Raw genomic sequence first — 15,137 nt, 5'->3', positions numbered from 1 at the left:
AGCAACATTGTCCTTGTCACTGTTGTCTAGACGTAACGAGACATTCGGCCAAGTCAAAGTATTACTCGGTTGTCCTACAATACAACCAATGCCCATACGTTTTCTCTTTTCTTGCAATTAGTAGAAAATTAATTAGTAGAAAAAAGTTTACCGGATTTTCCTTTTAGGAACTTTGATAACATGGAAGCTTTTGTGAAAAACTACGAGAATTTTATGCTAGATCCGATGAATAAAAGCTTGAAGAAATTGCAAAACAGCTTGGAGCGTTCGAGGTCGCGTATGTGCAGTCACGCGACAGCAGACGCGTATCATCAGCCGAGGAAAAGGCAAACAAGCGGTCACCGGTATCAGGGCAGAAACGAACAGGATCAAGCGTTTTCGGCCGTAACGGAAAACATTGCGCGTCCAAGAACGAACGGTAACTATGAGACTTGCCGCGAACGTCTACGATCCACGAAAGACGGATATAAGAATGATGCTCGCTGGAAAGATTATCAGGTAATGATCCGTGAATTAGTTGGGAAGTTGGTCGTCGGTCGGTAGTGGAAATAAAACAGTGGACGAAATGTCTAATTGAAGAAAGTACTATTCCGCGCGAGATAGATAGAGGAAACGGGAACATTAAGAAACTGTAACATGGACAGCAAAGTCCCGATGAAATACACGAGTTGCGGAAAGGAACGCGTGCCAAAGTCGGAACCGCGGTTTTTTCGGCAAAACGGTCAAATGACGAGCATGCCGGCCACAAACTTGAAAAATGATTCGGGAGATAACGAAAAGAACGATTACTGGCGAAAATTCGATCAAGACGATCTTAATTTCACTAAATCGGGATCGAACGAGCTTCGATACGAGATGCCGAAAGGGAAGCCTAATAACACGTTACCGAGTAAAGTTTCTACGGTGCGATCCGGCTCGGCGAATGTCACCGATTCGCAGACATTGTCGAAAAGCAAAACTATCGAGGACTCGGTAAAAACTCGTTGGGTTCGGTTAAATTTCTCCATTTGTTTTAACTTGTTTTACTCGCTGCGCGTTCATCTTCTTGATATTAAATTTTCGTGCAGACTCCGCGCAAGACATTAACGATCGACGCCAGTGAGGATTCAAAAAAACCAGAAACGAAAGATATTTCCATCCGCGGTGAACCGAGCAAACGATCCGTCGTTCAACAAAGTTCCGCGTGCATGCCGGACGACGAGTGGACGACTCTGAGAGAAGATACGCATTGCGAGGTAATAGTCAAGGACGAGGAGCAGCAAGTCGTAAACGGACGGAACATTTACGCGGCCGGAGATCTCGATCTTCACGTTACGAAGAATCACATTCTTGGCTTGATCGATCGGGCCCTCTGTAACGAATTTGGTAACGCGGCGGATCAAGAGAAGGTGCGCGAAACAGAATTTTATCATAATAATAATGTTGTAGGGAATTTAGTTGCAAGGTTGGAATAACTCAAAGTCGATGGACTTGTTAATCTTGTATTATATGTCTCGTTCATTTCCACTCTCCACGAGCACTTCAGGCTGCTCATTTTTCTTTCTTAATCGCCACATCGCTCGTGCATCGAAAACATACTGTACGTATGTACTTACGTAGTTTTGTCAAGAAACAAGGAATTAACGGTCATGTCTTACCAATCGACTTTCAGAACACCGATTCGAATCGAATGTTAACGCTTCATGAAATCTACATAGAAATAACGCGTGCGCTTCAAGGCGATTGCTGTCCAATGTTTGCGGAAGATGTATTGAAAAACATGAATATAAGATTGTTAAAGAACAAGTACACGAGACACTTGAAGATGCTTTGCTATCTCGAAAAGATTTTGGACAATTGTTCTCCGAGACTGCCATCGTCCACGTCGCGATCACGTTCTGCCGCGGTCGAGCAACGACTCGATCAACGCCAGCAACAGCAACAGCAACAGCAACAGCAACAGCAACCACAACCACAACCACAACCACAACCACAACCACAACCACAACACGATGAGAAACAGAGTCTATCGACTGTTCCATGAGGATTCGAAAGCTTTAAGAGCATCGAACGACGACAAGATTTTTCTTATCGCGCTATATGGATTTAGTAGCAAAGAACTCGAGGTAGCACCAACACGGATCATCCTTTCTCTGAAATATGTTTTTCGTCTATTAGTTTTCTATAAACTATATATTTTCTATCAGCTTATACACAACAGTTCAACTATGTGAGAATAAAAACACAACATAGAATAAAATAAATATATTTCCTAATATAAAGAAATAAATACTTCCAGAACGTTGGCGTATATTCTTATCAGCTATTACCAGTCTCTAAAAAAACAATAATTAGTCGACTACTCCGAACGATGTCGAAAATACATGTCGAAAGAAAGTCGAGCAGCGACTTGCTCGATACCTTAAACACCCCCACTACCCTAATTTTTATTTACCAATTTTTTTACTTCAAAGTCCTTTTTCCTCCGAGCGGATCTTTTTTTCGGTCGATAGTAAAATTTATCTTCGAATCTCTGAAATCTGAAATAACAGTATCAAAATTCAGTATGTATGTATGTACGTACGTATGTACGTATGTACGTATGTACGTATGTATGTATGTATGTATGTATATATGTACAAGAAGCAACTTGGATCGTTATAGAGTCGCGCGAATGACTGTGTGCATCGGGGAACCATTAAATTTCCTGATGGAATGATATCTTGATCAACGTTCGGTCGGTCCATCGCGAGCATCGTCGATCAAAATCTCGTGTTATCGGGCATTTTGACAAAATAGGCGACTTTATCTTCTGCCACTCTGTAATTATGAATCCATCTGGATCCCTTCCTGAGACTACCATCGATTCCGTCCCTCCACACGCCCGCGGGCAAGTAAACCTCCCTTTGCCTGCTACCGGAATAGAGAACAGGGGCGACTATCAACTCCTCGCCCACAGAGAACTCGTCCACGACAACGTGGCAAGCTGGATCGGCCGGATCCAGCATCCATAAAGGTCTGATTATGGGCAGACCGGTATTCAGTGTCTCCTTCGCGTACTTTTTCAGCAACGGCGTAACAGTTTTCTGCCTCAAGGTTGTCAGCCTCTTGGCTATCTCCAACACGGATTCGTCCGAGTATTTGCTAGGCAGATGAGTGAAACGTATCACGGGCAGGAACGTGGACAGCTGCAGCCATCTGATGTACAGCTCTTTGTCTGGCAGGCTCACTTCGAAATCGTTGTCGGGATTGTTGTCCGACATAGGTAAAGCCACGTCTCCGCCAACGGCACCCGGCATGATGAACGGATAGCCTATCATTCCGTAGGTCAAAACTGTTGGAATTACAGTTTTGATGGCCTTCCAGGAGGACGAGAACGGAGGAAGGGATACGAAGACTGGCGCTCGGGGCCTGGAAATCGCTCCCGAGACACCAATCACCGGCACAGATCCCAGGATTGCTCTTGTAAATAGAGTTTTGTAATGATCCGGATTGGTAAGCGGCTGTTCGCATTTATAATAGTGAGGCATATCCTGGGCGGTGCCCAAGTCCAGGTAGAACGAGTCCACGTGGTATTTCATGTTCAATCTTCCGAGCTTGGATTGCAACCAGGGCAATGTCTTGTTGTTCGTGATGTCCAGCACGGCCACGCTATTGCTTTGTTTGTATCTACCAACGAGAATTCATATATTTTTTTTTTAATCGCCTTAAGCTATTAAAAATGTTTTAAAGCGATTGTTGTCTGACCTGGTGAGAGCCGGAATTCTTGGATCGCTGCCTCTCTCGGAAATCAACAGCCTGCTGGTCACTGCGTCCTTAAAGTTCACAGACTCCGTGGATATGAACGGTTGGATGGTGAACACGATTCGGAATCCTCGACGATGAATAATGTTGATCGTTTCTTCCATAGATGGGAATCGTTCTTCGTCGAGCACAAAGTCGCCGGTACTGGGCTGCCATTCCTCGCTCAACAAAACGTGCCCCTGTCGCAAGAAACCGAGGGCTATCACGTCCTCGGTGTAATTGTAAATGGCAGCTTCGTCGGTCGGTGCGATTTGCCATACGGGTTCGGACAGCAGCGAATGAACCGCGTTAAGTTCGTCCGGTTTCAGCCCGTCCCACAGGGACTTCTCGGCCATCGATGAGTGCAGGTTTTTCATGTTGTCCGTCGCGCAGATCGTGTAATTCAGTTGCGGGAGCGGCGTCAAGTGATTTATGTAAGCGAAAGCGTCGTGTCTGGCCTGTAGGCAAAAGTCGTTGCTCCTGTTTGCGTTTATGGAGACGTAAAGAGGCGTCTCCGGGTCGACCAGTATCGTCGCGCCCTTCGAGTTCAAGAAGTACCTTTTCAGCACATTGCCAAAAGTATGTTTTGCGATGTCACCGGTGATGAACGGGCTCGAATCGAGACGTCCGCGCTCCAGAGGATAAGGCATATTCTGTACCTGACCGGCGCCGTACCAATGGCCCCTTTTCGACGACCAATCGAAACAATCTGTAGGGTTGTAGTAAGGGTTTAGACTTTGCCAGGTAACGTGGTAACAATGCATGTCTTCGTGTTTTGTGTGAGCCAGGTACAAACGCGTCTGTTGGAGCCACTCGAGACAAACCGAGCCTTCTTTCCGATGATGGGGCAAACATTGAAAAACTCCGGTCTCGGGGGGAATGCCTTCGCCGAGTTGGGCCGCGATCACCTCGGCCCCAGTGCTGCTGTACACGTGCATTACTCTTTCGTTTTTGTTAAACCTACAAACGATCAAATTAACCTGCTGGTAAGCGTGGAACAAGAAAAAAACGAAGAAAATTAAATCATCTTGTACTCATCGGCAAGGTCCAACAGGATATTTTAACACGAGGTTTAATCAATTCCATTGGACGCTTCCCGAAAGAGTCGCAATCTTAACTACCGTAACTGTAAACGTGATTGTTCTTTGCTCACCGAAATTTGTCGAAATAGGCTCGTTGTAAAACATGCTGGGTGTAATAAATGTGTGCAAACCCTACGAGGAAAACGACGCACAGAAACAGTATTCCAACGAAAACTCGCAGTCTACGAATTAATACGAAATACCGATGTTTAAGAACAATTCATTTTAAAGAAATATTCGCAACAGAGTACTATTTTCGATTTACCGATAATCGGCGTTTTGTCTCTTTTTGCTGCTACGCAAAGCCTGTGGAAGAGACAACTGGAGCTTCTCTTTCAGCAGACTGCTAATGCTGTTCACGCTGGTTATCGTCGAATTCACGCTTTGTCCGCCGGGAAGCTCCATCGAGTTGTTCCCTAATTTTTTAGTCATTATCGGTGGCACGACTACTCTGCCTTTTCGTCGAGGCGGAGCTTGCAACGGGACTCTAAAAATTGAATTTCGTTTCAGAAAAAAAAAACGAGCAAAAATACTGCCCGTACAAAGATTATACAATATTCTGTTGGCCAAATATCGAGGCGTGCGTGGAAATATGTATTTTTACTTCCGTACAGTATACCTTTGCAGCGATACAGCACTGCCGACGTCGTATCTTGGAATCATCGCGCGATTTAAAACTTTCCCGAACGTACTCAAAATTCGTATTGCCAAATCATCCAGAGTATTATATCAAGAGAGAGAGAGAGAGAGAGAGAGAGAGAGAGAGAGAGAGAGAGAGAGAGAGAGAGAGAGAGGTGGGCTGTTTCAATCTCTTTCTCGTTTACTCGTCAGCTTTGTCCATGTTTCAACCGATGTATACTATATGTATGTAACTGCTATCGAAAAGCTTAAAATCACCAAGAGACAAATGGTTGTTTTGCAATGTAAAGGAAACACGAGCGGAGACACTGCGCAGCGTCAGAGACCGTGGAGATCCGTTAAAAAGAAGAAATCATAGGAATAGAATGCACTGTTTCCGCCTAGAGAACGTTACACGTAAAAATACAAGCAGTCCTTGATGACCGATTGCCAACCGACCAACTGACGCGACGACTGTGAAAGTCTCGAGCGGAATTGTAGCGCGATAACCCTACAGCGATATAAAGAAGGTCGAACCCAAAGATGATCCTCGCGATCAGCACTGCTCTCCAATACCGGTTTCATCCGATCGGACGAAGGATTCGCGCGTGGACGCTGACAATATTGGCAAAACTTTTCACAAGTAAACAAGATCGAAATTGAAAACCGTGACAACTCGGCGAAATATACTTATTTTAAAAATAATCGTGTTCACCAGCGGCTGCGAAGCCGAGCCGATTATACATACTTACGTATGTAGATACGATCGGAGGAAGAGTAAGAATAAGGCACTTACTTGACCAACTCTTCGTCGTTTGCTTCCTCCTCGGTCTCTGATCCGAGTGGACTTCCATTGGGCGTCGAGCCACTGTTGCTGAACGTTACGCTGCTGCTGCTATCGTCGCTTTCCGATCTGGTGAATTTCGACGAGTTTCCCTGCGAAACATTTACTTATTCGCGCGAGAAACAAACTGTGATAATGTGATAAATACTTTGATGCGAGTTTTCTTTTACGCTTTCCCAGAGAACAAGATCCCAACCCCTATTCTCCTACCAGAGGAGAATCAAGCAGCGTTATCGCGCCGAGTTACATCAAGTGACATTAATACATTACGGAATACGTTTCGCAGGATACAATGGACGAACAAATATTTTTCTATACAATGCTATTTCGTTTGTCACACCTTCGAACCGAAAACGAACCTCCTCTATCGCGTCCAATTTCCTTTTTACAAATTCGCCGAGTGCTTTTTCCAGCGAACAGATCGAACTGTACTTATGGTCCTTGCCATTCTTCTCGTCCATGTACAACAGCTGTTTCTTTTCCTTCGCGTATTTCATACAACGCCACGTTACTTTGGCCAACATCGCGCACAATACACACATCGAAAAGAAAAATGTCCCGCCTACGGCTGTGAATTCCTTCTTCGTGTTTGGTAAACACGAGTCGGCAATTACGTCGAGACGATATAACGTTACTCTTTTTTACTCACCGACTAGTCTGCGCACTCTTTGCGAGTGTTCGCGGTATTGTTGTCGTCTGATTTAAAAATACATTTACGAGGGGAGCCTGCCTCCATCTTCGAGCGGCTATCGAATCGAATTGCTACTAACGGGAAGCAATCTCTTTGATCTTTAATCGTCGCTGGGATATTTGGAACTTTAAAGAGGATTAATTAACCGCAAGTAAAGAAAAAGAAAAAAAAAGCGCGTCAAGTTCAAAAACTGAATCCTTATCAACGAAAATAACTCGATACGATTGAAAAGTAATGGTTTGGTGTGTCTCTTGAATTCACCTTTTGTCTGTTGATTCTCAGACTCTCCATCTCGTCCAAATTGCTCGGCATTGAGACGCTCGTTTTACGAATATCCGCGGCTGCACGAAACCTAGTTGTCGTTTCGGGACAAATGAATCTTTTCGTTGTTCCGTTTCCGATCACTTCCGTAGCTTCGTTTGCGCGTATACTCGCGTTACGTTCCGTCACCTTCGGAGCGTCTAAAAAAATGTTAATTACTACTTATTATTATTAAGACACACAATCAGAGTATATGTATGTATACATATATGTATAGAAGATAATCGGAAACGTGCTCTTTATCCGTGTATAATATTTCGAACGCGTAATTTTGTTTCGACGTGAAACTGATTTATAACCTCGGCGATAAATAAGGGCGGAAACGAACCGAAAGAAACACCACGGCTTTCGAAAGCGAGGAAAATGTGCGACTGCGGAGATAGGAAGGACGATGACGGCGATCGGATTGTCCCGGAAACAGTGACGCTTTTCAGGAAATGCGGCAAATCGTCTCGTCCGACGAAAGATATAGCCGTACGATCGAGTATCGACACGGTTTTCGACAAGGACGACTGGGATCCAGTCGATGATTCGTCGCAATCTGATCTTAGATTTACAGTTTGCGACGGGATCAAAGGATCGCCGCCGAACAGCTCGATCACCTCCAGCAGTTCTTCTAGAACGGTACTCGTGCGAAATTTCAAATTACGCCGTACTCGTACTTTCAGATGGAAGAATAATAATAATTGGGCAATGCTCGACAGTACAATTTCGTTAGCGAAGAAGAATGCGAGTGTGTTCTCGGAGAACCCGAGGAGGATGTTTGGCAGCCTCCGATGGTCTCCTTCGAGCCTTGTATCTGCGAAGAGGAGGTCGAAGAGGAGCCGGATATCGAGTGCACGCTGGCGATCATAAAGCCAGAAGCGGTCGTAAACAGAAAGGAGATCGAACGACGTATATTCGAGGAGGGTTTCGAGGTTTCGAGGACGCGTTGGCTACAGCTCACGCCGGAACAGGTTTCCGAGTTTTATTCGGACAAGTATGGACAAGTAAATTTCGCGCATCTCGTCGCCTATATGGCGTCCGGGCCCGTAATCGTACACGTTTTGGCGAAACATCGTGGCGTGGAAGAATGGAGATCGCTTATGGGTCCGACCAAGGTAATCGCCGGATTTCCTTCCGTCGCGCCGTCATATCGTCGCATCGTCGCATCGTCGCATCGTCGCATCGTCGCATCGTCGCATCGTCGCATCGTCGAGTATGTATCTTGTTATCGGTGTGCTTTAGGTTACGGAGGCTCGTTTATACTATCCCGACAGTATAAGAGCGAGATTCGGAAGAAGAGGCGAGACTTTCAAGAACGCAGTTCATGGAAGCAGCACTCGAGAAGAGGCCGAAAGAGAGATTCATTTCTTCTTTCCCGAATGTAGTAAACAATGCCGTATTATATCACGATCTTTTATCGATTTTCGAGAAAATTACGAGCCAATTTGGACATTTTATTCCAGCCATAATCGAGCCACTGCTAAAAAACGAACCAGCGACCGATTACTTGTGGGAAATACTAAATCCCGTCCTCGTGGAAGCTCTATCCTTGGTAACACGAATACAATAGTTATCTATCCTTTGGAACTTTGCTAGAAACGTCGACTCGTTTCTAACAATAATTAGATAAATATTTTTTTTACGCAGTGTTGCAAATTGAAACCCGCAGATCCTGTCCTCTGGCTCGCTAATTGGCTAATTTTAAACAACCCTAACAAGCCTAGATTGCCGCAAGATCTCGCCATCGTTCCAACATGATTTCCAGCTTTATCCAATTAGAATATTTTACTGGTTTTAGCGTGTAAATTGTGCGTTAATAATAAATGTCTCACCTACTGTGTCCATTTCCTTTGATGATTCGCGTCGACATGGCGCCTTTCTGTTTAATTTTCGTTGCGTGCCAGACAGAAGAATGGGACTGTACCTTGCAGCGGAATACACGGACCGCGTGTCAACGTATTATACATATAATAAAAAAGAAACAGGAATAACGACGATTTTATATGTATATTATATGTATCATGGTCTGGGTTATCGTTACCAGTCTCTAGGAAATCTCATTTCGAATTTATAATATTTATACTCGGAAATATTTAAGGAGACGAATAATCAAGTAAGTAAGTACTTACCTCGACGTCACCAAATTCTGCACGACGTTCACTAGCTCTTTATCTTGGAAAGATCCGCGACCGACTGGCTCTGTTTCTTTGATCAGCTTGCAACGTTTCTCCTCGATGTTTTTCTCGTCGACGGATGCCGAACTTTCCGCGTTATTTTCTTCCCGGCCCGTCGTCCAATTGTTGTTTACGATACAACTGGTGGCTGGCAGGTGGATCGTTTTCGAGGGGTAAAGATGACTCTTATTCTCGTCTAAGCGTTCCGCTTCCAATGGCGAACCCCAACTGTGACTCCTGTCATCGATACAAGATTTGAAACAATTACGAAACGTTGATCTGATCCGCGAAATCAAGCTGAGAAAAGATGAGTAGAAATCTACTACCTTTCTCGTCGTTCCTTGTTCTCGAAACGCACTCTCGCGACTGCTCCAGCCTTGTGCTCGTGATCGGAATCATCGCACGTGATTTCCTGCCTCGCACCTATTAATCCATTGTCGTCCGGAATTGTCTGCTCGACTCGGAGGTCGCAGCTTCTCGTGTTTTTTAGTTCGCTTTGCGTCTTCTTTCTCGCCGGTTTCTGCGGTGCTTCGGGTAAACTGGATCGCGTTCCAATCGATGACCTTTCGACCATTAAAAGAAACGTCCTTGATACTATTTCTGAAATCGCGAGAACTTGGGAAATCAGCCGCATCGAGGCTTTGCCGAATCTTGCGTTAGCAAACGTTTCTTCTTCCAGTACAAATTTACTCGAATTTTAATCACGGTGGACAATAAGGAAAACATTCGATCACATACATTTTAATTTAGAGTCGTAATTTTCGTTCTACAGGCTGCTAAACGAAATGCATGCATGTTTAGTCTTTATTTATTTTGTATCGGTAACCCGAGCTCCTATAAGACCGTTGCACTCGACGCAAGTAAAATGAAAGGGCAAAGTTTAGCGCACAAGGCTGTGTTAAAATTTAACCCACTTTTCCTACCAGACTGCCGCCGATTGCTAAGAGTCAGTAGTTGTCTACATCAACAGCGTAGCATTAACGTGTTACGAGCTTACGAAGCCACTTATAGTATAGTATAGTAAGTAAGTATGTACTCGGCGTTGCTGGTACAATTTCAAGGTAAAACCCTTGGATTCTATTAATTCATTCTTGATAATTAAAATAGGTGTTGTTCTTTGACCGGATAAGTAATAATAAGATATTATATTACATTCGCGTTCGGTTATTATTTCGGTATAACAACAGTATGAATAATAGTTTTCTCTCTTCTTTACCATGTAAATATATATCGCTAAAAATTCGAAGATATACATTAATTATGCGCTGTGTGCTGTACCGTAGTTGGTGATCGAATTGCACATGCGCAATAACGGTTTGTTATATAATTAAAAAATTTCAACTCGATTGAATCTCGTTCGAGGTTAATGGAATAAAACTGTTTACCTAATAATTGGGGAATACCAAGGATCCACCCAAGTGGCTTCGGAGGAGCTCGATCTCGCGACTCCGATGACAGAAGATTGGTCTGGGACGTTGCTGGAGGCAGGTTTGTACCAAGGCGACGGAGTTCTGACCGTCCTACCCGGGGTCAGAGGTTCTTGCAAGGTATTTCCAGTCTGTTGGGACGGCGATATCGACAAATAAACGCCTCGACGCTCCGCCAAGCCGACCGGATCGACACTGGCTACTCTCACGTCCCAGGGATCGACGATTGAGAGTAATACTTTCTGTGCAAAGAGAATAAGGATGGAGAGAGCGTGAGAGAGAAAAGAGGGGAGACGACGAGGAAGAGAGAGAGCACCGTAGCTGGAGTTGGCTCGATTAGTTGGTTGATTAAAATTACGCGTGGTATGGTCGGTTCGAGCCGAACGGAATGGGAAAAATCGTCCGACGACCGACGACCGACGACCGACGACCGACGAGTACGGTCAGCCGGTGGAACTTTACGATTACGCTACGTGGATTTCGGTGACAAGTTCTCTATCCGTATTTATATCGAACCGATACACGACGCATCGTTAAATGGAGGAGGAAGCAACGAGATTCAACATCTCGGACGATCTGTTAAAATTCGAAGCTGTGCTTGGAATTCGTTCTGCGTTTGGTAATTGTTTGGTAAAATCTATTCGAATTTAAACAAATTCGAAACGTTCGATTACGTTCGATGTAAAATAACTCGCGGCGAACAAGGACCTAGACCGCTAAAAGCGCAATAGCGTTAGCCCGATAGCAAAATTACACTCTCGAGTGGGCTCGTTAACGAACAAAATTGATTATACTATTTACACTCCGTTAATCAGTCGGGGCAGAGCCGAACCGACAGTTTGACATGTGCAGGATCAATCGAATTACATAATGAAAATTGATAGTGCGTTGCGTGTCACGCACACACGTACTTACACGATATATTTTTATTTACTTGTGCCCTCGGCGGAAATTCTTAATTGCCGCGTTAATTTCACGCCCGTGATAACCAAGTTTTATCGTCATCGAGAGAGAAGATTTTTAATTCGGTGATCCGCAAATAGGTACATTAGGTAGATTAAATTATACGATTACAAGCGTTCCGAGGAACCAACAATTCACACGACACCTTTACTGTGTTTGTCGAGTGTATATAGATTCGGCCGAAGCACGCATTATCGAGAAACCCGTATCTTATTTGCACTCGCGGCGCAGCAACGAACAAAGTTTCAAACAAGCGGGACAATAAAGGGATTCGGGAACCGCGCAAAGGCAACGGCGGTTTAAATTTCGCGATTAGCAAACAAAACGTTTTCCTAGGCGGACTTTTCTTGCCGTCCGATAAGGCGACGATTAGTTTCGCGAAAGGAAATTGTTCGAAACGCGTTGCACTTGTACGGAAATAAACCGTGAACCGTACAAGCGTTTAACGCGTCTTTTTCCCAGCAGCGGTACCATGAATTTTCGATGATCCACGAAGGGAGTAGTCTTTGTTTCCGCTATACGTATGTATGTATGTATGTATGTATGTATGTATGTATGTATGTATGCGTCGAGTACAAAGCATTCGCGATTTAATAGTTCCTGCTGTTCGGCCGAATGAGATGCCTCTCGACACACAAAAACTGCCAAGATTCGTGTTGGAGAACCACTCGCGGAACCGCCATTGTTATGCGCCAAAGGAACGTCCGAATCGCGGGAGATTTCGTAGCCTTACCGCGAGAAAACAACAAGGAAAATTATCGCCGATGATCTCACTTGTAAGTACGTCCGATTCGTTTGCATGCGAAGACGCAGGTTTTCCGTGAAATTGGGTTAATAGCCGCAAGAACGGTCAGATCGACCTCGGTCCAAGATACGAGTTGGCTAGATGCAACCTAACTCGTTCGCGACAGGCTCTAATCTCTTCGCGTGTCGATTCGAGTCGAGTCGAGTCGAGTCGAGTCGAGTCGTTTCGAGTTACAATTATGTACCAACATTTTTATCATGGCATCCCCGTGTTCGTACCACGGGAAAGTTTATTATTATTTTTACGTAATACCGTTCATGTTTATCTCGTCGGCGCGTCACTTTGGCTATTACATATTGCGATCAACCTCCTGCCGTCTATTTTATTTATTCTTTTTTCATACAGCTTATTTCCAGCTTATTCTACGATAATTAATACGCGATCTACACCGATAACCAAAACTGAATACGTTTCATACGTCTGTTTAAAAATGATAGAGATCCTGACGAAATTGTTACATCAGTCTGCATCCGAATAACGACCAGTGCAAAACTTACTACGATATGTATACATTCTATATCCGTGGTAATTACGTCGTGAAAAACATTAAAAGCCATCGACTGACCTCAATAAACTTTAATTATCTATATTACAACGTTACAGTTTCAAAATATTATTTTACAAAAATGTATAACGAGCGTTCAGTTTCGCTCGTCGCTGTACGCTATACGCACCAATAGCTGAAATCGCGAACAACGCAGGCTTTGTTGTACTTTTTAAGGACACGTGTCGTCGACGATAAGTAAACAGGGCACCTCGTTGCTCTGTGAATTATTTAAACAATTCCGCTCGAATCGGCCTTTGCTGACTCTCCGAAACAAATACCAAGAATGCACGGACGCCAAAAATGTTAACCTACTGCAAATGCAACCTTTAACGAATAGGAAAACTGCGCTCGATCATTTCGTAATCACCTACAGTCGTATACAACTTTGGAAAACAATTTGACAATCATTTTTCCTTTCCGTAAAATTATTGCGCCGAGTCTTTGCACCCCGGTGCAACAACGATCCTATTTAACTTTTTATTCATCATGATACAAACGAGATATTAAACAAATTCTACGAGTAGAGAGGGTATTAAATTCGGAAATTTGTACATTTTATCAAGGAAATGTAAGGGGAACCGTAGTAGCGAGATAAGTATTATACTTTGACGCGTTGAGAATCGATAGGTCTTACGAGCAAAGATGATTTATTATGATAAATACTTTGAATGAATTCTACATTATACGTCGTTTGACGTAAAGTCGTCACGAAACCACAAGATATCGTAATCAACTTTTACGAGTAACGCATGAATGAAAAATTCGTTATCGTGCGATTCTTCTATGACGACGAACCGGTCCGTCCGTCGTATTAGCGAGTACTATTTTTAACCGAATCGAGAAAATCGACTGAAACTTTGGAACGGTGTAAATTGACGTGTCAATTGTTAAACGGTGTTACGTTATATAAGAATTTCGTTTGTCCGTGGAGAAAAATTTTCACAAAATTTTCGAATCGTCGTGCGGAAAATGTAGCTTTGAGTATGAAAATCGACTAAAACCGGACGACGATTCAAACGGGTTGCAATTTCGTTGAGAAACGCGCCCGAAAAAAAAAGAAAAAAAAAAAAAAAAAATCCGTAAAAATCGCTCCGGTAGAACAGAGCGCGATCGAAAGGATTAAAAAGCGCGAGTTTCTTGCGGCGTTTGAACGTCTTTCTCTTATCGGTCGATAGATTCGATATTGCGGTTACGTTAAAAAGCAATCATCGATCATCGATCTTATATTACAAACTATATCACTTTTTTAGATAACAGTACGAAACGGAAGAAACACGATACACACACACTCCCACCCACCTTTTGGCTGTCGGTCCTCTTTCGTTTCCTTTTTAATCTTTCCATGGTTGTCGATTTTGGGGATCGGTCGATTCCGAGGCGGGCGATTTCTCTATTTTCCACTAAATTTCGTCGCGCGTAGACGAGATCGGAGGAGAGAGCCTCCACCTTCGAAGACAGGTGGTTTTCGACTGATCTTCTGTTCCTTATATCGGCGACCACTTAGCGATATCTTCAGAGACCGCGTTCAATGTATCAATGTATCGGTAACGCGTTCGCGCGAACGCGATCTGTACACACGGCTACCGATTTGCACGCGTTTATTCGTGCCAACGAAACCGACACCGCATGTTTCTTCTATACGTACAAGATATGTATGTCCCTCTTTCCGCCCACGGACGACCGATATCGATAAATCCCGTGAGTGACCAAATCGGAGCGCGTGAGCGAGCATGTTTACGCCGATCGCAATGCCAGGGGGACATCCAGTGCAGCTCATTATCTTCGAGGAGAAGGTTCACGCTCTACAACGAGAATATGCTGCTCTATAGTCCTGAACGAGGAGAAGAAGCTTCTTAGTCTCACAAAGGATACAGTTTATGATCGTGGAGATATGGCCCCGCCGCCTCCGTTACCCGTT

At 44.1% G+C, this 15,137-nt stretch overlaps 2 protein-coding genes across 5 annotated transcripts; one reads left to right on the top strand and one right to left on the bottom strand.

Annotated features, from left to right (window-relative positions):
• Nucleotides 1–2,349: 2,349 nt before the first annotated feature.
• On the bottom strand, nt 2,350–15,003 carry LOC122404060 (myogenesis-regulating glycosidase). Of its 4 annotated transcripts, XR_006259678.1 has the most exons (12): nt 14,519–15,000; nt 10,863–11,146; nt 9,804–10,040; nt 9,433–9,714; nt 9,136–9,227; nt 7,259–7,458; nt 6,259–6,398; nt 5,110–5,331; nt 4,916–5,026; nt 3,727–4,722; nt 2,620–3,648; nt 2,350–2,519 (listed from the first exon to the last, which is right to left on the bottom strand). XR_006259678.1 is itself a non-coding variant. In XM_043407937.1 (11 exons), exons 1-11 carry the CDS (start codon nt 14,561–14,563, stop codon nt 2,742–2,744), a joined length of 3,471 nt encoding a protein of 1,156 aa, XP_043263872.1. In that variant the 5' UTR covers nt 14,564–15,003; the 3' UTR covers nt 2,350–2,741. The 4 variants fall into 4 exon arrangements, 3 of the variants coding, with proteins under 3 accessions (XP_043263872.1, XP_043263871.1, XP_043263873.1); XM_043407937.1 differs by having other exon boundaries at nt 2,350–3,648; nt 9,136–9,182; nt 14,519–15,003; XM_043407936.1 differs by having other exon boundaries at nt 2,350–3,648.
• Nucleotides 7,682–9,061, top strand: LOC122404062 (nucleoside diphosphate kinase homolog 5-like). Its single transcript, XM_043407942.1, has 5 exons — nt 7,682–7,942; nt 8,023–8,418; nt 8,546–8,684; nt 8,767–8,855; nt 8,951–9,061. The coding sequence occupies exons 1-5, from the start codon at nt 7,682–7,684 to the stop codon at nt 9,059–9,061; spliced, it is 996 nt and encodes a 331-aa protein (XP_043263877.1).
• Nucleotides 15,004–15,137: the final 134 nt, after the last annotated feature.

This window comes from Colletes gigas, unplaced genomic scaffold, assembly GCF_013123115.1.
Source record: "Colletes gigas isolate AHSC1104 unplaced genomic scaffold, ASM1312311v1 Colletes_gigas_Sc00099, whole genome shotgun sequence".
NCBI lineage: Eukaryota > Metazoa > Arthropoda > Insecta > Hymenoptera > Colletidae > Colletes > Colletes gigas.
The sequence above is the reverse complement of the archived record's forward strand: the minus strand, read 5'-3'. Positions and strand labels throughout refer to the sequence as shown.